General features: G+C 46.0%; 1 protein-coding gene across 1 annotated transcript in view; it reads left to right on the forward strand.

Annotated features, from left to right (window-relative positions):
• Positions 1-24,446, forward strand: part of AARS1 (alanyl-tRNA synthetase 1) — a 294,909-nt gene that overhangs the window by 170,834 nt on the left and 99,629 nt on the right. The window contains exons 9-11 of the mRNA XM_085638756.1: positions 3,997-4,147; positions 16,555-16,679; positions 20,075-20,219. Of these exons, the coding sequence (XP_085494882.1) occupies positions 3,997-4,147; positions 16,555-16,679; positions 20,075-20,219 (421 nt within the window). The remainder of the gene's footprint in view (positions 1-3,996; positions 4,148-16,554; positions 16,680-20,074; positions 20,220-24,446) is intronic.

The following is a 24,446-nucleotide window of genomic DNA, read 5'->3' on the forward strand; positions in this document are numbered from 1 at the left end:
CCCATGACGCCCTACGGTGGCGAGTGTAGCCTTTGTCCGGGCCATCTCCACAGCCACTGGCATTTTGCAATTGGGCAACCCGGTCACTCTACTCCCCACTGACCACTTGTTGGAGGTTCTCCACCAGGGCTCTTCTGGGTGCGTCCTGCTACGGGGGATCCGGTGCCTCAGCCGCTCCTTCACCGTCCAGTTCTGCACGATCCAGTCTGCCTTTTTACCCCACCCATCTGCCCAGGGCTCTGTCCTGCAGTCTGCTTTTCCTTCTTTGCCTTCGGTGCTGCTCCTCCGTCACGGGAGGGCCCGGTGGTTGGACCCCTGGGGGCGTAACATTTTCACTTCCAATAGTGCTGCTCTGCACGCGCTCAACACACTTTGTGTGTTGGCCAGGGCTACTTCCGACCTGTGGGATTCCGCGGAGTCCCTTCTGTCTCGCACCTCCCACGAGGGTGCCCGTGCTGATCTGCGGCACCATGAGCGGGATGGTCGGGAGTTAGCTGCATTTATTCTCCGTTCGGCCTTGGATGTCTCCGATTCTCTCTCCCAGGCTATGGCGAGTTCTGTGGCTCTCCGCTGCCATGTTTGGTTGCGGGATAGCGTCTTTCCGGAGAATGTTCGAGAGCGTCTTGTTGACCTGCCTTTTGATGGGATTCTGTTATTTAGCACCCACGCGGACTCCGCTATCCAAAGACTCCTTGCGGGGCTCCGTCCCCCTCCGTAAGCTTCGGTTTGTCGGTCCTTGTATGTTTTATGGGAGGCGTTTCTCCCACCTTTATCTTGGGGGCCTTGTGTTTCGGTAGGCCTGTCTGTGTGCTGTGTGTGGCTTGGAATGCCTTCAGGGTCCTTAAGTTGGCCCCTCTGTTCTTTTGGCTGCTGGTTCAGCCCTTCCGCTTTTGTGGTGAGTGGTTTTTGGCTGTTAGTGAAGCCGTATAGGTCTTCAGGTTGGACCCTCTGTGTATTTTTTGGCTGACTGGTAAGGCGACTAGTGTTTTCTACAGGTCTCTTATGTTCTTGACCTCTGCTGCAGGTTTCCCCAAGAGGTGTTTCCCTGTTTGGTTTTGGGACGAGTCATACCCTAGGTGGGGTACTTGTTGACTATTGTATAGCTCTGTTTTAAGCTGGGCGGGTGTGGATACCTTCTCGGGTTCCTCTCATTTTCCTGGCGTCACTTTATACCGCTTGGTGCAGGTCTCTCTTTTTCTTCCGCCTTAGCGCAGCTTGTGCTGCTCCAGGTTCTGTCCCGCTCAGTCTCCGATGGTGTTTCTGTCCTTCTTCTACAGGGTTTGCCTGTCGTCCATTTAGCCCTTTTGTTCCTGCGGGATCTGTTTCTGTGCGTTTTGCCTTCCCTCTTCAGTCTCTGGAGCGCCAGACTGACTTTTGTCATGCCGTCTACGGCGTCGTGCCTTGGTGTTTCCACCTTGTTATCCGACGTTTCGGTCTGGGCCTCTGCCTTGTGTTCCAGGGGGGCTCGGTTCTTCCTGGCTGCTTCTTGGGGGGTTCTTCTCCTCTTTATCTTCTGGCTGGTCCCACTCCTCTTCCTGGGCCGGGTTGTGCTACTGGAACGGTCCTTCTCTGGGGCTTGTTCTGGGGTTCCCTTGCCTCTGTCTTTGTCTTGCGCTCGACTTGTTCTGGGCACGCTGCTTCATAGTATTTACCAGCTGCCTGCTGTGCACACCTGTAGTTATGGTCCACCTCCGAGGGCCTTGGCGTGTAACCATGTGCTCCTGTCCCTTGCTTTGTTGGAGCTTTGCGCGTCTTTGTCTTCCTTCTCGCGTCTGCGCTTATCGGCTGTGGGGCCGCTCCTGCCTCGGGGCTGATGCCTGTTCAGCTGTCCCCTTCACTGTGTGTGTTCTCCTGAGGCGGGCTCTGTCTCCGTTCCACCTCTTCTCCTCGGATTTGCAGGTGGTTCTTTTTTTTCTTTGGTACTCGCTTGGTGCTGTCTGTCCCTCCGGGTTTTCTGGCGGACGCCCTTTGCTCCTCGGGTAGGCTTGTGGTATCCTGGCCTTCCCTTTTCCTTATTCTTGCTTACATCTGCTTAGAGCGGGCTGGGCCGTCCTTCCTGTCCCTGTGATACATCCCCTGTTGGGGCCCTGTGTTTTTCCAACCTGATGAGGTTCTCTCGCAGCCCTCCTCCCCTCTGGGTATGGCTAGGGTATCTATTCTACGTTAAGGAATCTGCGGCTAGTAGTCTCTATCAGATGTACAAGTTACTTACCTTCTGTAACGATGTATCTGGTAGAGACGATTCTAGCCGCTGATTCCTTAACGGCCCGCCCTTCCGCCCCGTTCTGCGAGGACCCTTCAGCTTGGTCTTCTGCACTCTCCTCCCTCCGGGTGGCATTTGTCTTCTGCGGGTACCCTCTTTCACTCCCTCCCTGGCGGGATGCTACGTTCTGTTTATTTGTTCCACTCTTTCTTTTCTGGTAATTGGATGGTAGGTTCATGTGTACTTTTGCATCCCTGCACCCTGGTTATTCCAGTGTGGGGCCTACTCATAATCTTCTCCTTTTTTCGTTGCTTGGGGTTTCTGACTCCTCTGCAATCCTATGGGTTGGGGTCTCTTGACTGTGCCTCAGCCCTTAGCTTTTTACAGGGGATACGACACTCCTTGATGGTGTTGTCTTGGGGTGATTTGTCGTTACTCATCTGTTCCGGACTTGTTCCCCTTCACTGTTATAGATTGTGGTTGCAGACTGTCGTCTGCCCCGACATTTTTCACATGTTGTTCTGCCTCCAAAGAGGATATCTCCTTCGCTTTGCAGAGTTGCTTCTCAGAGCGGTGCTCTGCTCTTTCCTTTCCCTGACTTGCTGTAATGCAGTGCTTGGCACTGTCCCCATACTCTCACAGTTTTGTTTGTGATGGCTCCGTGTTTCGGCGCGGAAAAGTTCTCAGAAGAAAACTGATGTCAGCGCGCCGGGGTGGGACTTATGTGACCTCGCTGATGTCACGTCCGCGGACAACGTCAGGGCGGGGTTGCGTGGTACCGCCCCCGGCGTGCAGAGATGCTGTGGCAAAAAAAATTCCGGATCCAGTCTCACGCCTGGGGATAATTCTACGTTAAGGAATCTGCGGCTAGAATCTTCTTTACCAGATACATCGTTACCGAAGGTAAGTAACTTGTACGTCTCAGAGAATCTTATATAATATAGTCTCTCTGCTGCGCCTCCTATTGAGCCTGTTTGCTCTGTTGTGGGTACTGTACTCCCTACTACCTCCCTCTCCCAGTGTTTCTGTGCCCCCCTGCTGACCTTTTCTTCTGCTTTCCCACCCATATCGCGCATCACTCTCATTGACCCCCCCCCTTGCATCGCACACGAGGAATCTTCCCCTTTGTAAGCTGTCGAGGAATTGGCAGCTGCGAAGAAGCAGTGCACCCCCTGTAGCCCCCGCACATCGCCATTGCCCAGTGCATCTCGTAACTAAAGAATAGAAAGGGAGGCAAGAGTAGAGATAGCGAAAGGTAAAGAATAAGAAAAAAAATCAAAGTAGAAATTCCAGGAATCAGTAGCATTAGTCGCCCTTGTGTAGAAATAAGCCAGTGGCTTTAGAGGTTTCTTTCCTTGTAGTTTATTTTCTCTAAAGACTTTCGCATCGGCATACAGGAATAGAGGAACAGCTATAACGTCCACCTTCACAGTTGTCCATATTCAAATCTCCCCACATTTAACCCTCACCGTTTTACCCTACGCCTACACATTCCAACAAGAGTAAAACGGTATGACGACAATCCCATAGCATATCCAAAGAGCATACACTCACCTCACAAGATCATAACATAATACTAAGCTGTTCAAATGCCTGCATATATTGGTTTTTTTTACAGTTGTTGCGAGATTTCCAGCAGTGTATGTAATCTGCATAGTTAATGTGCTGGTTATGTTATTTGCGCTTTTCTTCACCGAGAATATTTCTTACCTTTCCATGGCCTTCCCTTTGCAGACATAATCCCGTACTCTAAATCGGTTTCTCTTTTCATGTTTTTTTCTTGTCTGTTTCAGGGTGATGCGTTCCCAGAGCTGAAGAAGGACCCCGACATGGTGAAGGACATCATTAATGAAGAGGAGACGCAGTTTTTAAAAACCCTCACAAGGGGGCGCAGAATCTTGGACCGGAAGATCCAGAGCCTGGGAGACTGCAAAACCATCCCAGGTTAGTCCCCAATTTGTTCCTTCTAGGTGTGTGATCTGGCAGACTTGACCACTGACTGTCAGAAGAATGGTGCATTTATTTTAAAAAGTGAAAAATTTGGGGATGTGATGCTTTGTTTGGGAAGGAGTATTCCCTGGCATTTAATCTTTCATGCATAATCATGGGTTCGAGGCATATGAGCTGCAGATTATACACCGTGCATATATCGCCATCTGGTGTTGGGCCCGGATGTTTGCAGTTTGTTTTTGTTCTTGGAAAGTCTTTGGAAGTCACGAGTTCGGTGACTCCTCCTTCGGTCCGTACTGCGCATGGGCTTCGGCTCCATCCTCAGATTGTTTTTTTTCCACCATCGGGCTCTGATGTAATACTTCGTGCTCCGGTTCCGAACTTTTCCAGTTCGACCTTCGACGAAAAATCCTCGTTAATCGAGATTCTTCAGACCAAAATAATCTTCTTCATCTCTCTCGTCGGCACTTCTTCGATTCCAGGCATCGGCCTTCGGGCCTATCTCGACTCCGGTCTCGGCCGATGGAAAGGACTCCCTTTAAGAAGTGCCCTAAATGTGGGTCTAAGTTTCCCCACACCAATTTACATCAGGTGTGCAACCTCTGCCTCGCTCCCGAACACGAGGCCCGAGACTGTCCCGCCTGCAAGTCTTTTCGATCGAAAAAGACTATTAGAGACCGAAGAGCTCGACGCAGCATGGCGCACTCCTTGACCTCGGCTCCACCTGACCTCTTCGGGGACGACGTCGAAGCTCCGGGGCAGCAGCACACCGAACAGGAAGACGACCTCGTAAGTGCTTCCGAGGCCGACGACTCCGACGTGGAGGAGATCACACCGGCGCAGAAGGTCGTGAGTACTCTACCTCCTCCCACGCCCAAGCCCAAAAAGGCTTTGGTTACGCTTTCGCCTCCGAGCCTAGGCAAAACCAAACAAACCGCTTCCATCACCCCACCTTCGGGCCCGGTGAAAAAGCATCATAAGCCTTCCGGCGGCTCGAGCTCGAGCCAGCCTACCAGCGGTGCCGAAAAACACCCTTCGGCACCGAAGAAGACTTCTACCCCCACACCAAGCTCCGTACCGAAGCCATCGGTGTCGAAACCTGGCCCCTCGGCGCCGACCAAACCTAAATCCCTCGGCGCCGATATTCCCGTGCCGAAACTTGTCTCGGCACCGAACAAAAAATCGGAGGCCCCAAAGAAGCATTGCACTGATAAACCCAAAAAGCCGTCGGCCCCGAAAACATCGGCGCCAACAGATCAATCGGTGCCGGAGGAGCTGTTCAGACCAGATCCTTTACAAAAGACCTTAACAAAAGGATCCAAAGACTGGACACTTGATTTTGTCTTCAAAGAAAAGACATTTGGACAAACCAGCTCCACCTCCACCTCCAAAGAGGAAGGACTGTGCTACATCCCCTTTCAGAGTACCTTCCCCACCTCCTCCACCCTCTCCATCTCCGCCCCCTCCACCTTCTCCACCCTTGCCTCATCGCTCTCCAACCCCGTCTCCAGACCATGATGACCAAGGGGACCCATACTATTATCCAACAGATGCCCCACAAGACCCTACCCCTCCTGGATCCCCTGACCCATGGGATGATTATCACAACCCAGATGTCCCAGATGCACCTCAGGATGATCTTTATCCATCCAGGCCATCCCCACCAGAGGACTCCTTAGGGTTACACCACTTGTTACAACGGGCGGCACATTATCATGGGGTGGAGTTACACGCTGATCCAGTTGAGGAAGACTTCCTACTGGACACCTTTGACATAGCAGATAAATCTACTGCCATACTACCCATGCTTAAAGGGGTCATCAAACATGCAACTGAGGTTTTTAAAGACCCAGTCAGGGCTAGGGTTTTAAACCCCCGAATAGAAAAGAAATATAAGGCCGCCCCTACAGATCCTGCCTAAATTAAATGACCTGCACCCTTGGATTCACTAGTGATATCCACAGCTAGGAAGCGATCAAATTCTCAGTCATCAGGGGAGGCTCCACCACCTGGTAAGGAGTCCAAGCTCCTAGACGCGTCAGGGAAATGCACTGCCTCACAAGCTGCCAATATATGGCGTATAGCCAACACACAAGCGCTGTTGGCAAGGTAGGACAGAGCGCACTATGATGAGCTGGAGACTATCATGCAACATCTCCCAGAAAAATATAAAAATAGGGCTCATGAACTAATCCAAGAGGGAAAAACCATCACCAACACCTCTATAAAATGTGCACTGGACGCAGCAGACACAGCTTCCAGGGCCATAAACACCAGTGTTCTACTTCGCCGCCACGCCTGGCTCAGAATTTCAGGTTTTAAGCCAGAGGTACAGGCCTCTATATTAAACCACCCTTTTGACCAGAAACACTTATTTGGCCCAAAAGTAGACGAAGCCCTCGAAAAAATGAAAAAAGATACAGATACGGCGAAGTCTATGGGAGCACTACAGTCCCACACTCCTAGGCGCTCTTTTCGCCGCTCCTCCTTTCGAGGCACTGGTAGGGGCTACTCCTCCGATAGCGCCTCCACATCCTACAAGTCCCCTCCTCAGTCTACCTTCACGAAGGGTTATCAAAGAGGCGGATATAGAGGAAACCATAATAAGGGCAGAGGCAAAACCAACACCGCCCGCTCTGCCACACCGCCCACCCAATGACTTTCCCCCTCTCCCCCCAGACCATTCCACTCCGGTCGGGGGCAGACTACAAAACTTCTTTCACGTCTGAGAGACCATCACATCAGACAAGTGGGTGACCCAAATTATTCGTTCAGGGTATTGTCTCGAATTAACATCCACCCCCCCAAATATTCCACCCAGGCACCGCACAATGTCGCAAGAACATGCCACATTGCTCAAACAAGAGGTAATCTCCCTCCTCCACAAACAGGCTATAGAGCAAGTCCCCATCAATCAACAAAATTTAGGGGTCTTCTCCCTAATACCAAAAAGAGACGAGACTCTACGACCCATTCTAGATCTCCGTCCTCTAAATACATACATACATTCAGACCATTTTCACATGGTAACTCTCCAACAAGTTGTTCCACTCCTCTGTCAGAACGATCTTCTCAACACACTGGATTTGAAAGACGCATACTTTCATATACCAATACACCCTTCTCACCGAAAGTACCTCAGATTTGTAGTAGACGGCCAACATTACCAGTTCAAGGTTCTCCCCTTCGGGGTCACAACAGCACCAAGGGTATTCACCAAATGCCTAGCAGTGGTGGCTGCACAGCTCAGAAGACAACACATTCACGTCTTCCCCTATCTGGACGACTGGCTAATAAAAGCCACGTCCTACAACCAATGTGTGCAACATACCGCCACTACAATCCAACTGCTTCACCAGCTAGGTTTCACGGTGAACCACCAAAAGTCCCAGCTGATGCCGTCTCACACAAAGCAATACCTCGGTGCTACTATAGACACCTCAAAAGCTATAGCCTACCCCAATCCAGCCAGAATCGCAAGCATACAAGCCTTGCGTCAAAGATTCATTCTTCCACACTCTCTCCCAGCAAGAGTGTTTATGAAGCTAATAGGGATGATGCCTTCTTGCATTTTCATAGTGCCTCATGCAAGACTCCAGATGCGTCCACTCCAAGAGTGCCTAGCACGCCAGTGGAACCAGGCCCAGGGGCAACTGACGGATCTGGTGTTGGTAGACGGTCGCACCCATCGCTCTCTGCAGTGGTGGAACACCACAAACCTTTCCAAAGGTCGACCGTTCCTGGACCTGGTTCCACAGGTAATCCTAACAACGGACGCATCGCTTTCCGGCTGGGGAGCTCATCTGTTACACCTCACAGTGCAAGGTTTATGGACACCACAACAAAAATTACTCCACATAAACCATCTGGAGTTATTGGCAATCTTTCTAGCCCTGAAATCATTTCAAATGCAAATTTCAGCCAAAGCAGTCCTCATTCGCACAGACAATATGACTGCAATGTACTACATTCAAAACCAGGGGGCGACACACTCTCCACAGCTCTCTCAACTAGCACAGAGCATATGGAGATGGGCAATCCCGCAACAAATCTTTCTCCTGGCCCAACATGTCCCAGGGATACAAAACACCATGGCAGATCTGCTCAGCAGACAGACGCAACAAATGCACGAATGGGAACTTCATCCACAAATTCTTCACCCATTCTTTCGCAAGTGGGGGCACCCTCAAATAGACCTCTTCGCCACCCACGAAAACAAAAAATGCCCAAGCTTTGCCGCCAGATACCCACACCCATTGTCCAAAGGCAATGCGATATGGATGAACTGGTCAGGCAAATTTGCATACGCCTTTCCACCTCTCCCGCTAATTCCATTAGTGGTAAAGAAGCTACAGCAGCACTCCCTCACACTCATTCTAGTAGCTCCAACATGGGCCAGGCAGCCGTGGTACACCACACTACTACAACTCTCAGTGGTACCACACCAAAAATTACACCTGTCTCCATGCCTCCTAACTCAGAACCATGGAGAAATCAGGCACCTGGACCCAGCTCAGCTCAACCTTGCGATCTGGCTCCTGAAATCTTAGAATTTGGATACCTTAACCTTCCTCCTGATTGCATGAACATTATCAGGGAGGCCAGACGCCCTATCACTCGAGCATGCTATGCTGCAAAGTGGAAAGGATTTGTTATCTACTGCCGTAGCAACACAATTAACCCTTTAGATGTATCCATACAGCACATCATATGTTACCTGCTCCATCTACAAAGGTGTAACCTAGCATACACATCCATCCGGTTACACCTCGCAGCAATTGCGGCCTACCTGCAAAACAGGCAGCATTTATCACTTTTCAGAGTACCTGCCATTAAAGCTTTCATGGAAGGCCTTAAAAGAGTAATCCCACCCAGAGTACCACCCTCACCTGTATGGACTCTAAATATAGTTCTTACAAGGCTGATGGGACCGCCTTTCGAACCACTGCATAAATGTGAGCTACAGTTCCTTACATGGAAAACAGCCTTTCTGGTAGCTATCACTTCCCTTAGAAGGGTTAGTGAAATACAAGCGTTCACTATACAAGAACCTTTTCTACAGATGCATCAGAACAAGGTTATACTTTGCCCAAATCCAAAATTTCTGCCCAAAGTCATTTCCCCCTTTCATCTCAATCAATGAGTGGAATTACCGGGTTTTTTCTCGCAACCTCAATCTGTTGCAGAAAGAGCTCTACATACACTTGATGTAAAAAGGGCCTTGCTTTATTATATACAAAGAACGCAATCTTTCAGAAAGACTAAACAGTTGTTTGTCTCGTTCTCTTCACCTCATAAAGGCACCCCCATCTCAAAATCAGGGATAGCTAGGTGGATTGTAAAATGCATACAAATTTGCTACCACAAAGCAAAAAGAACATTATCTGTTCCACCTAAAGCCCACTCTACAAGAAAGATAGGGGCTTCCATGGCTTTTCTAGGGAACATACCCTTAGATGACATCTGCAAAGCAGCCACATGGTCAACACCGCACACTTTCACAAAACATTACTGTGTAGATGTGCAAACCAAACAACAAGCTAGTGTGGGCCAGGCTGTACTAAAAACATTGTTTCAAACCACTGCAACGGATACCGGTGGTCGCCGCTAGGGTTGGGTACTGCTATATAATCTATGCACAGTGTATAATCTGCAGCTCATATGCCTCGAACGGAATATGCTACTTACCAGTATGCATCTGTTCTTGGCATGTAGAGCTGCAGATCTATACACGCCCACCCAGCTACCTGTATCCGTTCCAGTCTATCTTATTTAGATATAACACACATGGGTTTCTTTACTGTTATCACTACACTCCATCTTTCCCTGCTGGCGAAAAACAATCTGAGGATGGAGCCGAAGCCCATGCGCAGTACGGACCGAAGGAGGAGTCACCGAACTCGTGACTTCCAAAGACTTTCCAAGAACAAAAACAAACTGCAAACATCCGGGCCCAACACCAGATGGCGATATATGCACAGTGTATAGATCTGCAGCTCTACATGCCAAGAACAGATGCATACTGGTAAGTAGCATATTCCTTTCAGTATTTTCAATTGTCTGGCAGGGTATGCAATGTGAATTTCTTAAAGAGCAGTATTACAGAAATTAATAAAGCCTTGTAAGCAGTGGCACCAGCCAATGAATAGGCTTTCCTCAAGCACCACCAGAAGAAGTAATCTTCACATCTGTCACAGCAGGAGCTATATTTGTGGGTCCCAGTAATTGAATAGTAGGAGTCAGTGCAGGCACAGCTCAGGGTGTACTGAGAGCTCCGTTTTATTTCAATGTGTGTTCATTTAAACTATTAATAATACATGTTCTTAGAAATAGCACTATAAAGAGTTAAATAAGGCAAGTTATTTCTGAAGTTACATATTCGCTGTATGTTGGCAATGACTTGCATTGCTGCTGATAATAATAATACTTGGATTTGTATAGTGCAGCTAATCACCCTGTGAAGGTTTCTAGGCGCTGTCCATATGAAAGGAGATTACGTGATTTTCCCAGAATCGCAGGATGTTGAGCCGATGCGGAGTCTCAAACCTGGATCCTCAGCTCCAAAGTTGGCAGCTCTGGTCGTTACGCCACATCCTCTTGCCCTTGTAGTACTCTGCCACTTTGTGGATGACCGCATGGCATGCAGTTGTCATAGGGTTAGGATGGGTTAACTGGTTATGGCTCCAAAGACTGATCATCTGCAGGGTCCACATTATAGTCGCGCCATGGGGCACCTCCATCGCCCATGGGAATTTGGCACTCATATGGGTCTGGCTGATCTACAGATTGGTCCTGGTCTCAGTAAGTGTACAGACTGAGCTGGGCATGGTCAGTATGTAAGTGACAGTGCAGATGGTGGTGTGGGTTTCATAGGCTGTTTTTTTAGGTATGGGGCACACATGAATCACCTCTGAAATTGCCGATTTAAAAATAAGAAAGTGCTTCTTTGTATGTATTAGGCCAGTTGGAGAAGGCTATGTAAGGATATGGCCAGAGTCTGGGTGTAAATATATTCTCCTCTGCACTTTATAAGTCTGTCTTCTTAAAGAAGTGGCTCGCTCGCAGTCAAGGCAGAGTCGGATTTCGAGGTTGGCTTTGGTGTTTATTTCTGTTGCGAGATGGGCTAAAGGCTCTGTCAGGGCTGAGGCTTAGTGTCTTGGCATCAGTAGTCTACATCTGGAACTTTAGGAGTTTCTGCCACCAAAGATGCCTTTCTGGACAGAGATGCTTTGGGAACAGTAGGAGTAGCCAACCCTCTTGGGAAGAGGTTTGTGCTCAATCAAAGCATTGCTCTTTTGGGGGGAGGGGGGCTTTCTTTGACCTGGAGTCAAGGCTCAGTTTGAGGTCAAACCCTGAAGGGAAGATTCTCTGAATGTGGAGTGTGTGTGTAACCCGGGGGTGTTGTTTTTGTCTTGGGTGTGGGTCTCTTCAAGGACATTTGAGAAGAATGGTCTAGCAAGTTGGAGCCATTGGTGGAGACTTATTTTGCACTCTGCTCCCTATGGCTCCTGGGACTACAGGGGTGGGGCTGCACCTTTCACAGTTGGAGTATGTGTCTGGACGGTGGCTGTGGAGAGCCAGGTCACTTAATTCTATAATGCAGCCACCGTCTTTCCCTTCAGTGCAGAATGGTCTGTTTTTTTATTGGAAGGCTTTGCTAGGTGGACCGGCAGACTCTTTGTGATCCCTCAGTAGTCAGAGGTTACAGATCTGATGCTGGTCTGGGCCTCCACCAGCCGCTTGAACCCCAGTGCATTTCCAACCAGCCCTGCCAGACAGGAATTCAAAACACATGGAGGTATTCACCAAAAGAAGGTCCTCCTTGGTCAGTCTTGCCCTCAGGTCTGTGAATAGATCGACAAGACGCAGCAAGGTACTCTATTGGATTGAGCCTGTACGCCACTAACTGTCTGTGTAGAGCAGTCTGCACCATTGTGATGCTTGGGTGCCACACTTGGATTTGTTCAACTGGATCCTCCAGTGAAATTCAGCAGTCCCTGATGGATATGCCAATCGATTGGACTCATCTGTTCGGAGACCAGGCGTATTCTGCCCTACGGCATTTTAAAGACAGTAAGGCATGGAAATGTTTTCCTGGGCTCGCCACACTGGTGCACCAGTTCCCCCAGCAAATTGGCCCTTTTTGAGGTTTTAGAGGGGATATCAAGAGGTAACACCAGAATGTACCTTAACCAACAGAAGCCGCTCTCAGTTATTTCAAGGTAGATGCAGGGAATCAGGCTTCCAGTGTCTAGGTCCCACTGCGGCAACTATCAAATTCCACACCCCACTCCTGCAGCTGCCGCAAAACAACTTTAAGTCCCTCAGCAGCACCCGCTTGGCTGGTGAGAGGTGGATTACCTTTCCCCTCCTGGGGTGGAGGCGCATACCATCCAACCAATGGGCGCGCCAGGTTGTGGAACACGGTTCATACCCGCCCTTCCTGTCACGTCCCTTGGATATGCAACCGACACCACAACACTTTCCGTAGGACCACTTGTCCACTGGGAAGGTTAGTCAAGGGAGCAATAGAGATGGTGCTGGTCTCAGATCGAGGTTGGCTGTTATTCCTGTTAACCTTTGTGGGGCAGAAAAAAGATGGAGGCCTTTGCCTTGTTTTAAGTCTTCTCAGTTTGAACTCCTTCCTTCAGAAGGACAAGTTCAGAATGCTTAACCTGCCCCAAATTCGGTCTGTCCTGGATCAATAAGACTGGATGTGAATATTTGACTTGCAGGACGCCTATTTCCACATCACTCTTCTGCAGTCCCACAGTCGTTATCTGCAGTTTCAGAAAGGAAGTTCTCGGTGCTCTCCTTTGGCCTTACCAGTGCACCTCGGGTGTCACAAAATTGATGGCGATGGTTGCAGCCCATCTGCGGAGGTTCAGAATATCAGTCTTCCCATACCTAGATTATTGGTTGCTGATGGTGGACTCACCTCAAGAAGTCGTAAACCACCTGCAGACGACAGCCAACTTGTTGACCTCATTGGGCTTTTCTGCCAACGTGCCACAGTTTCACCTGACTCCTTCAACGAATACCCTTCATCGGAGCCAACCAAGATTGAGTGCTCTTGTGAGCCTTCTCTCCGTCTCAGTGAGGCCAGGACATTTGGGTCTTGATCCAAATGTCCCAGTCTTTGACCTGGGTCTCATTGAGAGGGACTCTTGGCTTCCTACATCCGGCTTGTGATCCACACCAGGTGGCACACACGGGATCTCCAGTGTAATGTGAAGTCGTAGTGGTCTCAGCACCAATAGAACCTTTTAGATTCCATCCAGGTGTCAATGGAGGGTGCTTAGGAAAGGGCATGTAATGATGGCTGCATGGCCGCTATTGGACCATGGCAGACCCATCACCCTACCCCACTCAGAACTATTGATAGTGATGAATGCATTATTATGAGTTTGGGAGGTCATCAAGGTTATCTGCAAGAGGTGGAGATCAGAGGACGCTAATATCTGGTGGAGACCAGTCTCCATATCCACTTGTTGGAGTTGTAGGCGATTCGCTTGGTACTGGAGGTGTTTCTTCCGACCATCAGGAAAGAATAGGTATAGGTTCTCACAGATAACACACATATGACCAACCGCCATATGGTACTGCAGAATACAGGGTGGTGTGGCGCCGTGGGTCAAGTGCCAGGAGGCTCTGTATCTATAGAAGCTGAAGGGATTCTCCACTTCTCCTCAACCCCATTTGTGGTTCTGCATTGGGACCTCAATTTGGTTCTCATCTATTTGATGTGCATTCCTTTTGAACTGATGCACAGCAGTCCCATGCTTCCTTTGACCATATAGGCACTGTTGCTCCTTGCCATCACCTATGCTTGGCGACTAAGTGAACTCCAGGCCTGGTTTGTCCAGAAACCTTGCATATCTTTCAGGACAAACTGGTCCTCCCTACAAAAGCAGCTTTTCTGCCAAAGGTACATATGCCATCCCACATAGAATAATCCTTTACTTTGCTGTCTTTCTACGCCCTACCTCTTCTGTCCAAGGAAGAGGAGCGTCCCCAACATGATCCTAAGAGGGCTCTCAGTTTTTACATCGATTGGACCAGAAACCTTTGATTAGATCAACTTTTTTTGGGCTTCTCTATATGCAAAAAGTGGATAGTGGTACAAAAGAGAACCATCTACCAATGGATTGTATTATGCATGAGAATCTGCTATGGGTAGCCAAGAAGCAGTCCCCAGAAGACTTGCATGCTCATTGTAGCAGAGCAAAGGTTGCTACCACTGTTCTGACGCGTGTTGTGTCAGTCTTGGACATCTGTCAAGCTGCTATGTGAGTGTCCCTCCACATGTTCACAAAGCACTATTGCGTTGGCTGCCAGATCTGGTGATTCGGCACTTACCTTATCTGTCCTGCAGAATTTTCTGATTTGAGTCATTTACAGACCCACCGCCTGGGGAGGGATTGCTTTGGTATCTACTTGAAAAGTGAGTAATCTGCGGATAGAAGTCTCTATCAGACGGAACAAGTTACTTATTTTGATAACTCCTTTTAATGAAAAGACTGTTTAACTGCAGATTCCTTACCCACCCACCCCTTCCCAGTTCTGTGGAAAAACTCATACAACATTCATAAGACTTCAAACTTAGAAATCTGCACTCTGGCATAATCTGATGTCTATGGGCTTCACATCTGAAGGCTTGGACAAATCTCAGAAAGAAACTTATGGCAGTGCACGGAGGTGACGCAGATATATTGGCCCTAACGTCCCATCCAGGGTGAGACAGACCTAACGCGGAGCCGCACAATGCCACGTACTGCAGCGCAAGGGAGATACTATAAAAATCTTCCTGATCCAGTCTGACGCTAGGGAAGTTCACACGGTGAGGAATCTGCAGTTAGATAGTCTCTACAAGAAAAGGTGTTACAAAAGTTTAGTAACATGTTCATATAATTCAAGTTAGGGTTAGCACTGCTCATACAACTGCCATGCAAGCCATAACTCGCTCACTAAATGCAATGTTCACGACCATACCCTTGATATGATAGATGCAGTCATAAATGTTCAAAATAATCTTGGATATGATAATTCACATCACATTACCATTAAGGCTATGAAAGGGACAGGGGTGAATGTAATATTAGTTATTGGTTTGAGTATGTGTTTTATTACATTGAACTTTTAGATGTTACTGGTTGCAAATATTGTGAGTTGATAAGAATTGTATTTGGTTTGCATGGCTGTTGTGAGTCTTGGATCACGGCGCTAACGAGTGAAGAATTTCAGTGTTTTGTTTTGGTTTTCAACTATAACAGTACTTTAACTGTTTTAAAGTCAACTTCATATTTTAGCCCTTAAAGTATTAGAACCATACATAAGCAAAACTTATCTTTAACTGTAGTTTTTTTTCAGTGAATTTATGTTTTTGTTTTCCTTCATCATATACTGTATCCAGTTACTTTAAATGTTTTCCCTTCCTTAGGGGCTTGTACTGGCAGCATAGGGTACAGTATTTGTTGGGGTACTCTAAGTTGACTTTTACTATGCCTGGGATAAGGGTAGACTCTTGAAAGTTTGGAATGTTTTGGTGACCCAGCCAAAACGTGGTTTTATAAGGCTAACGTGCCTCAAGAGGTTGCTGGTGTTAGATCTGCTAAAGCAAAACCTTTGGCAGAGGTGGTAGTGGCTTTGGCCTTCCTATTGATATGCCCTCCCCATTGGGCATCAAGATGTAACATCAGAGGCTGACAAGGAGGGAGTTTAGTGTGGGCGGATAGTTGAGTGATTGATGTAGTTAGGGTAGATGGAGTTCTTATGAAAATGGGGTGCTAACTAAGGTGGCAATGTTAACCTCTGTGTTGGATGTTTGTCTAAAATCGTCATAAAACGTACTGAAAACGAAATATATAAAAACAAATTCATACCTGCTGATGGTAAATTAAGTTTTTTTCCTCACTGGTTTAACATCCTCCATGCGATACATAGCGAGGCAGTACTTTCTCTGTTTTCAGAAATACCTGTATTCCCCTTCTTGGTTGGATCAAAGCTATTTCCACAAGAGAAATGTTAGCAGCTAATGTTCCTATTTTTGTTTATAGGCAGGTTTAAGATCGGATTTTCAATATAGTTTTTGAATGTAATTGTATACAAAATCCAACTTTTTTCATTCTCTTGTCAAATTTACTTCAAGGATTAATTTTCAAAAATAAAAATGTTTAACGTGACCTTCCTTATCTTCTGGTATATTGTGCTCTTTGAGTTCAGGGAAAATGCAAATGATGAGAACTGGGATTAGAGGTATTTAACCATTCAGTCATGTGAAAGGTTGTGTTCCCTCACCTCCCACACAATGGATGTGTCTGCCTGTTGGACTGCATTCTATGACAGGTCTGGCTGCTGCTATTATATTGCATTTTAAAATTATATCCCTTTACTGCCTTAAGGTGATACAGCATGGTTGCTTTACGACACCTATGGTTTCCCAGTGGACCTGACTGGTCTGATTGCTGAAGAGCGTGGCCTTGTTGTGGACATGGAAAGCTTTGAGGAAGAGCGGAAATCAGCACAGGTAGCTTCTGATAATGCAATATGACCATGGTGGATTTGGGAGACGTTGGGATGGGTACAGTTTGCTCTGCTTTCTATAGAATAGTGTTACTTTAACTTGCTGTTTGCTGATCTAACTATTAGATATGAAGTCACAACTGTGATGTCTGTTTGAAAGATCTTTAAAACTGTGCATGCCTAGTCTGGGACACAAAGAATATGCAAGTTCTTTCTGCTCACTCTTTATTAGTGATGAGAGCGCTGAACTTTCTGGCCATTTCCTTACATGAAAGAGTCCGCATTACCAAGCGACTGTGCCGTTTTGTTTGTTGTCATGGTGACAGATTAATCACTGACAAAATATCGACTACCACAATATCGAGGTACAAAAATATTGTGACAAAAATATTGAAGTCAAGAATATCGAAATCCTATCTACATCATAGTAAGTACAAAAATATCGAAAAAAAATATCGTCAAATATCATTGTTAAAAATATCGTTTTTTTAATGTTAAAAAAATAATGTAAAATAAATAATACATATATTTAAAAGAAACAGTTAAAATATTTTAAAATGTTTAAAATAGCTAAGTAGTACATATAATGTAAAATAAATTAAATATATACATATAAAATATAATATATATACTTAATAATATTCATAAACAATTATTTTAATTTATCAATTGTTAAAAAACATTTTATTAATTATAAATACATATATACACATACAACAATAATATAAATAAAAAGATAAAAAATATATATAACAAATGAAAAATTACAATATTTTTAATCCTATTAAAATAAATTGTACACTACATTAACTAAAACAGTAGAGAAAATATTGGATAGTGGAGGTAATAAAATTACTATTACAACTCCAGAGAGTGCAACAGTAGGGAAAGTGTTGGATAGCGTAGGGGTAAAAATTAATATTCCTACTCCAGTGAGTGCAACAGTAGGGAAAGTGTTGGATAGCGTAGGGGTAAAAATTACTGTTCCCACTCCAGAGTGTGCAACAGTAGGGAAAATGTTGGATAGCGTAGGGGTAAAAATTACTATTCCCACTCCAGTTAGTGCAACAATAGGGAAAGTGTTGGATAGCGTAGGGGTTACAATTACTATTCCCACTCCAGAGAGTGCAACAGTAGGGAAAACGCTGGATAGCGTGGGGGTAAAAATTACTTTTCCTACTCCAGAGAGTGCAACGGTAGGGAATGTGTTGGATAGCGTAGGGATAAAAACTACTATTCCAACTCCAGAGAGTGCAACAGTAGGGAAAGTGTTGTTTAGAGAAGGGGTAAAAATTACTATTCCAACTCCAGAGAGTGCAACAGTAGGGAAAGTGTTGTTTAGAGAAGGGGTACAAATTACTATTCCCACTCCAATGAGTGCAACAGTAGGAAAACTGTTGGATAGCGTAAGGGTTAAAATTACTATTCCTACTCCAGAGAGTGCAACAGTAGGGAAAGTGTTGGATAGTGTAGGGGTAAAAATGACTATTCCCACTCCAGTCAGTGCAACAATAGGGAAAGTGTTGGATAGCGTAGGGGTTACAATTACTATTCCCACTCCAGTCAGTGCAACAGTAGGGAAAGTGTTGGATAGCGTAGGGGTAAAAATTACTATTCCCACTCCAGTCAGTGCAACAGTAGGGAATGTGTTGGATAGCGTAGGGGTAAAATTTACTATTCCCACCCCAGAGAGTATAACTGTGGGGAAAGTGTTGGATAGCAGAGGGTTACAATTAACATGCTTGTAAATTAAATATTTGTTTTAATTAAATAACTAATTAACAATCAATTAATTATGAATACCAATAAATTAAAATTAATAATTACTTTAATCTCATTAAATTACTTCACACCCTATTCCCCTATAAACCCACAACCCACTCCTGAACTAAATTAACACAATTAATATAATTATCAATTAATCAAAAATAATTACCAATTAACAACAAATACATTATTAAATACCCAAAAATTCATAATTACTCTATTATAATTAAATTACTTCCCAGCCTATTCCCCCTATAAACCCACAACCCGCTACGGAACGAAAATGCAAAATTTAATTAAAAGTAATTAATAATTTCTAAAAATTATTTAATTTACTATAATTGAATTACTTCCCAACCTTTTCCCCTATAAACCCACAACCTGCTACGGTACTAAAACGCAAAATTTACAAAACATAACAAAAAATGTGGAGCACATATATATAAAATACATACTAAAATACATAACACTGATATAAACATCGATATTTTTCCTAACTTCGATATTAACAAAAACAATATTTCTCACCTTCAGGTCGATATTCTGGTCACCGATATTCTTGATGTCGATATTCTGTCCCTCCGATATTTACAGCTCGTTATTTCTGTAGGTCGGAAAAAAAAACGATATATCTGTGCACCGACACAGATTACTGCTGTTCACTATTTTCTCAGACATTGATGATCAGTAATGCTCTCTTGGTCTAATAGAGTACTGCCTTTGTGTTGTACACTGTGCATGTTTCATAGGTGTGACTTTTCTGAGAAACCACTGGTCTGTTATTAGGGCCAATTTATACTGGAGCAGTGTTTCTTAACCTGTGTCCGTGGACACCTGAAGGTGTGCTACACGTAACCAGAGGGTCCACAACTGCTTACAAAATTAAATAGAAGGATAATTTTCTATATAGACATTAAAAAAAAAAAGTTAAATAAAAATATTGGATTGCTCTGTAGATGTGAAGGACTTTGAAATTTGAAGATAAATAAATAAGTTGTTATCCTAAGCAGTAATTTGTGGGAGCAGTGCTAGTACAGTAAACAGTCTAGTATGGACAGTTGATGGCCTCAGTTGAAACAATGGTATATGTGGACTAAAAAAGAGCATGCATTCAGTGCAAAAAGGCAAAGCTAAAGTCTAGCATATTGCTTGATCTTTTAGAAATAAAGCTACATTTGGAAAACCTCCATTCTTCTGTTAACATTTTGAGTTTTGTATATTTTCTTTGCCTATGGACTCGGTTATATATTTAATAATTTATGTATTTGTTTGATCTGTACTTGTTTCTGTATTTTTATACATTATTTTGAGATTCAGATTATAGAAATTGCTTTGGCTGGGGACCCCAGATTCGAGTAGTGATTCCGCGGAGGGCCCTAAAAGTCAAAAGGTTAAGAACCACTGCTCTCGATTGCTGGATATCATGTTTGTTTCTCTTGCTCCTTTGTCCTCAGTTGTCTAGACCATATTTGATGTGCGGAATATATTGGACCTGTTATCTAGCTATTGCCGAGCTTTTTATCAGGTGTTCAATAGTTTTTGAACATTTTCTCCTTCACCAAATGCTCTTCCTATTCTGAAGGCTTTTGCATGTCTTTTTATATTGCGATGTATGTGTTTTTTTCTGTTCAGCTGAAATCTCAAGGCAAAGGTGCTGGTGATGAAGATATGCTCATGCTGGACATCTATGCCATTGAAGAGCTGCGCACCCGTGGGCTGGATGCTACAGACGATTCCCCAAAGTACAGCTACAAATCCGACGCCAATGGCAGCTATGGTAAGATGTAATCATTGAAGGGCAAAGTGTCGCAATAAGACATATTCACCTTCCTTTAGATAGGGTCGATTCAAGAACCTAAACATAAAACAGAGGTAAATGTGTTTACATTTCACCATATGATGATCCATAATTCAGCACATGTTCTGTGCATAAAAGTATTCCTGGCATGGAGTCGTATGGCAACAGTACAATCAACAAAAAAAAGAACTGTTGACCACTCTTTCTATAGGGGTCTTGGAGGTGTTTGCAGGACTTCTAAATTGATTGAGCCTTATCTTTCTGATCCTCTTTTCCGAGAAGGAGAGACGGGTACAGTTAGTTCTTTCTGTCATTTTGGATGGTGTCCAGGTTTCTCAGACAAAGATGAGTAACTAGAAGCATGCTAAGTCAACTCAAAGCGGGACCTCTGATGGTGCTGCCATTACCGACTATCAATGTAGTATCTTTGCCATCCTGTTTGCCTTGATTAAAGAATAGATGTGCCGTGCCACTGAAAATTAGGTCTAATTACACATGTGACATTACTTTTAAAACTCCACTTTGGCATCAGTCAGGTTCAAAGGCTTTCAGTCATAGTCCACATTTGTAATTCAAGCTCCTATAAAATATCAGTCTGACTTTTACTGTTACTGCTTATTTGTGGTGTTGTTAAATATTAGGAACAACAATTTAAATCTTCAGTCTGGCTTTGGGCATCTGACAAGGGCTTTGTCCAGCAGATGATAGGAGCAAGGCCACAGTTGTCTTCATTTGGAATATTGGGTGCTCATCAGGAGTGTGAAAAAAGCTGTTACACGGGTTGGGGGAGGGTGGGGTAGCCTTGGGCATCAGCCACTAACTCTTATTATTCTGTGTTGCCCCATATTTCCACCCTGTTTAGAAGGATGCTTTTAACAGGAATAATTCTAGGAAGGTAGACATGTCGTGGCTGTTACTTGTAAATCTCAAAATTGCTTTGGCCAACATACAAGTCTTGAGAGCAGTGTTCACTGAGGAGGCATATTTCAGGTAGTATTTATGGTTAGTGTACAGACTAGTAGTGAATTAAATGTTACTTCTTCTGTGGCGGGTCATTCTAAAGTGAAGGGTTTCCTTTCTCTTGCTTCAATCTGGGGAATCTTAGGAGTTGCTAACATTAGATTTAGCGTGTCTTAAATTATTTTGAAAACGTACCCACGTTCCAGACCTCACTGGCAGGATGCGAAAGTAGGTTAGTTGATCAATTGGCTAACTACTTATAGAATATCACCTTTTTAGGTCTCGGCCTGGCGAAAGCAGCGCATGCGCTGCTCTGCCATGCAGAGGCCTTTTGGAATCGATACGATTCCAGCGTGCAAGCGGGGAGACAAACGAGACAGAAGATCTGCACGCGGGGATTGGATGCTTTACTGGCGGCGTGATACACTGGGGACTTTTTTTTCGCCGCCAGTAAAGCCAGTCCCCGCGTGCACATCTTGTGTCCGCCCTGTAAAGAACAGTTCACGTCCCATGGCGGGCCGCAAAACGCAGCCGCGTGTTTATTTTTGCATCGCGCTTTCACTTCAATTGAAAGCGCGATGCAATTATAAATAAGCGGCTGCCTTTACGCAATGCTGAGAGCTTGTATATTTTGTGTTTATTTTTAGAAGGACGACACAGTGTCTCTGTGATAAATTATTGAGTGCCTAAACTTATCACTGACTAATCTATCGGCATTCCCAGTGCTTGTTTGTTCTTTGGACACATCTATACCAAAACACTCTGATTTGTACCTAGCAAAACTCATCAATATCTTTTTTACAGAGTAAACTCGGTTGAAAACTGCCTTAAACAGAATTATTAAAGTGCCAGCTTTGAAAATAAAGTGTTATAGACAAGTGGTAAAAAGTGGACTCCAGGTACGCATCTTACATTAAGAGACTACATAGAACAAAGAGATCTTGACATTATAATTAACAAAATTATAATCATCTGAAAATGATAATCCTTTGTTTGTTGCATATTACTTCTAAAAACGAATCCATTTCGTCTTGTTTTATGCTAAATGCCAACAGACCAGCGTTCAGAATTGAAGAATGTCAGACAAGGTTTCCCTCCTCTTTCCAGTGCACCCTAACTTCAGGTTTCCTCTCCTGAAGCTGTGTTTTTGTTATCACCTTCAGCGCACTGGCATAGCCATAAGGCAACATGTTGCATATCCCCAAAAACTTCTAAATAGATGCATTCTGAGAAATTATTAACACATCTTTCATAGGCTAATACACACTACTTTCAATAAAGGGTAACTCTTCTAGTACACTACTTTGAGGCCCTACAAGCGTGAAACACCCCCGTGTGCACTCCCAATGCCCGATTTATTGTTATTGTGTTATTCTTGTGTAGCTCTCTGAAAGACATGTTCTCCTGTGTTTATCCGTTGTGTGCTATAATGAGCTGATACATGCCTTTTGTCAGTGTCCCTGTGTGTAATTGGTTTTGTTCTTGAAATCTCGGGGAATGGGTGACCCTCTGCTTTCAATATCTTCCCTTTGCTTCTTGGTCTTGGCACCAGGGTTCGTGCCAGATAGCTCCGCATTTTATCATGTCTGCCGAAAGAGCTAGCAGCGTTTAGGAATGTAAGTTTCTGGTGCTGGATTGTGGTTGGGGTGCATGGTCGACGTTTGCCCCATGCAACCCTATTAAAAAATAGAAACGAGCAGCGAAAATGCAATAGGTCTCTCCTTAGATTAAGTTAAAGCCATTTGCTTTGCTAATGGTATTGTATAGCCAAGCAAATGGCTTTAACTTAATGAAAGGCAAGACCTATTGCATTTTTAATGCTCGTTTCCAAGAGCCAAGGAGGCCGATAAATTGTGTACCAATCAGCCCATCTTTGTTTGTGTTCATTGGCCTCTGGAGTTTTTCTACACCCTATTATGCTGACTTCAGAGAACAAACCTACAATTCTTAATATATGCTTTACGGTTTTAAGTTAAACTTTCTCATGCAAGCAGGTTTTCACTGCACTTCACTGGTTCCCTTTTTCCGCCTCTGCAGGACAGTATCTGATAGAGACTACTAGCCGCAGATTCCTTAACGTAGAATTATCCCCAGGCGTGAGACTGGACCCGGAAAAGTTTTTTTTGCCCAGCATCTCTGCGCGCCGGGGGGCGGTACCACGCGTCTCCGCCCCGACGTTCTCCGTGGGCGTGACGTCAGTAAGGTCACATAAGCCCCACCCCGGCGCGCTGACATCAGTTTTCTTCTTTTCCGCGTGCAACGCAGATCCGAATTGTGTTCCTGGCCCGTTTCAGGCCTATTTCCATTTTGTGACAATTTCCTTGGGAACAGTGTGGAAATGCCTTTGGGCTTTAAGACGTGTTCGTCTTGCGCGTGCCAAATGTCGGTGACGGATCCTCACCCCATCTGCATGTGGTGTTTGGGGGAGCTCCACGACTCCACAGACTGTGAGGCGTGTCAGCAAATGAAGCCGAAGTCCCGGCGGCAGCGCCGGATGAAACTCCTGTCGGCGCGCATGTCCCAGTCTGCATCGTCACCGCGCCCGTCCCCCGGGGACGGCTTTAAAAACCGTCATCTCCGACATCGTCCTTCTCCCAGGCCGCAAGGGCGTCGCTCACCTGTCAGTAAGTGTTGCAGTTTGTCCCCGAGGCCCGGTCCCCGGCCTGTTGGCGCCATGGGATCTCCGCGGGTGGTGCGGCCCTCGTGTCTCCACCCTATCCGCCGTTCCCCTGCGCAGGGGCGACTAGAGCCCAGATGGATGCCTATGCGGCGGCTTTGCAGGCCTCTTTGGCTCTTCCTTCTCTTCCTGGGACGTCTGCGGATCCCTTGCCGCGTGCGGGGTCTTTTGCGGCGTCGCCAGCGGCTCCGGCGCCGACAGGTTCGGATCCAGGTTCGGAGGATGTGGTGCCATCGGGCTGCGGGCCCTTCGGGGTTCCCTCCTTCGGAACACAGCACCTCTGCCTCGCTGCAAACCCCTGCGGGGGGGGTCCCTGTGGTGTCGCCGGGGCTCGGGGCGTGTCCTAGAGTCCCCCTCGGTCTTCTGGGCAGACGGCGGCTGCTGGCCCTGGCGGCGCCACAGGGGCCGGCTAGGGGTCTGGCGTGTCCCCGGGCCCCCCTCGTTCCTCCCCGCAGGCAGCTGCATCGTCGGAGGTCGAGTCGACGCCTTTTCGGCACCGTTACTTAGCCGCCCCGGCTCCGAACCAGCTCCGGTCTCCTGCGGCACTGTGGCGGAGGTCGTTCCGGCGT

The sequence above is a fragment of the Triturus cristatus genome, chromosome 12 (assembly GCF_964204655.1).
Source record: "Triturus cristatus chromosome 12, aTriCri1.1, whole genome shotgun sequence".
Lineage (NCBI taxonomy): Eukaryota > Metazoa > Chordata > Amphibia > Caudata > Salamandridae > Triturus > Triturus cristatus.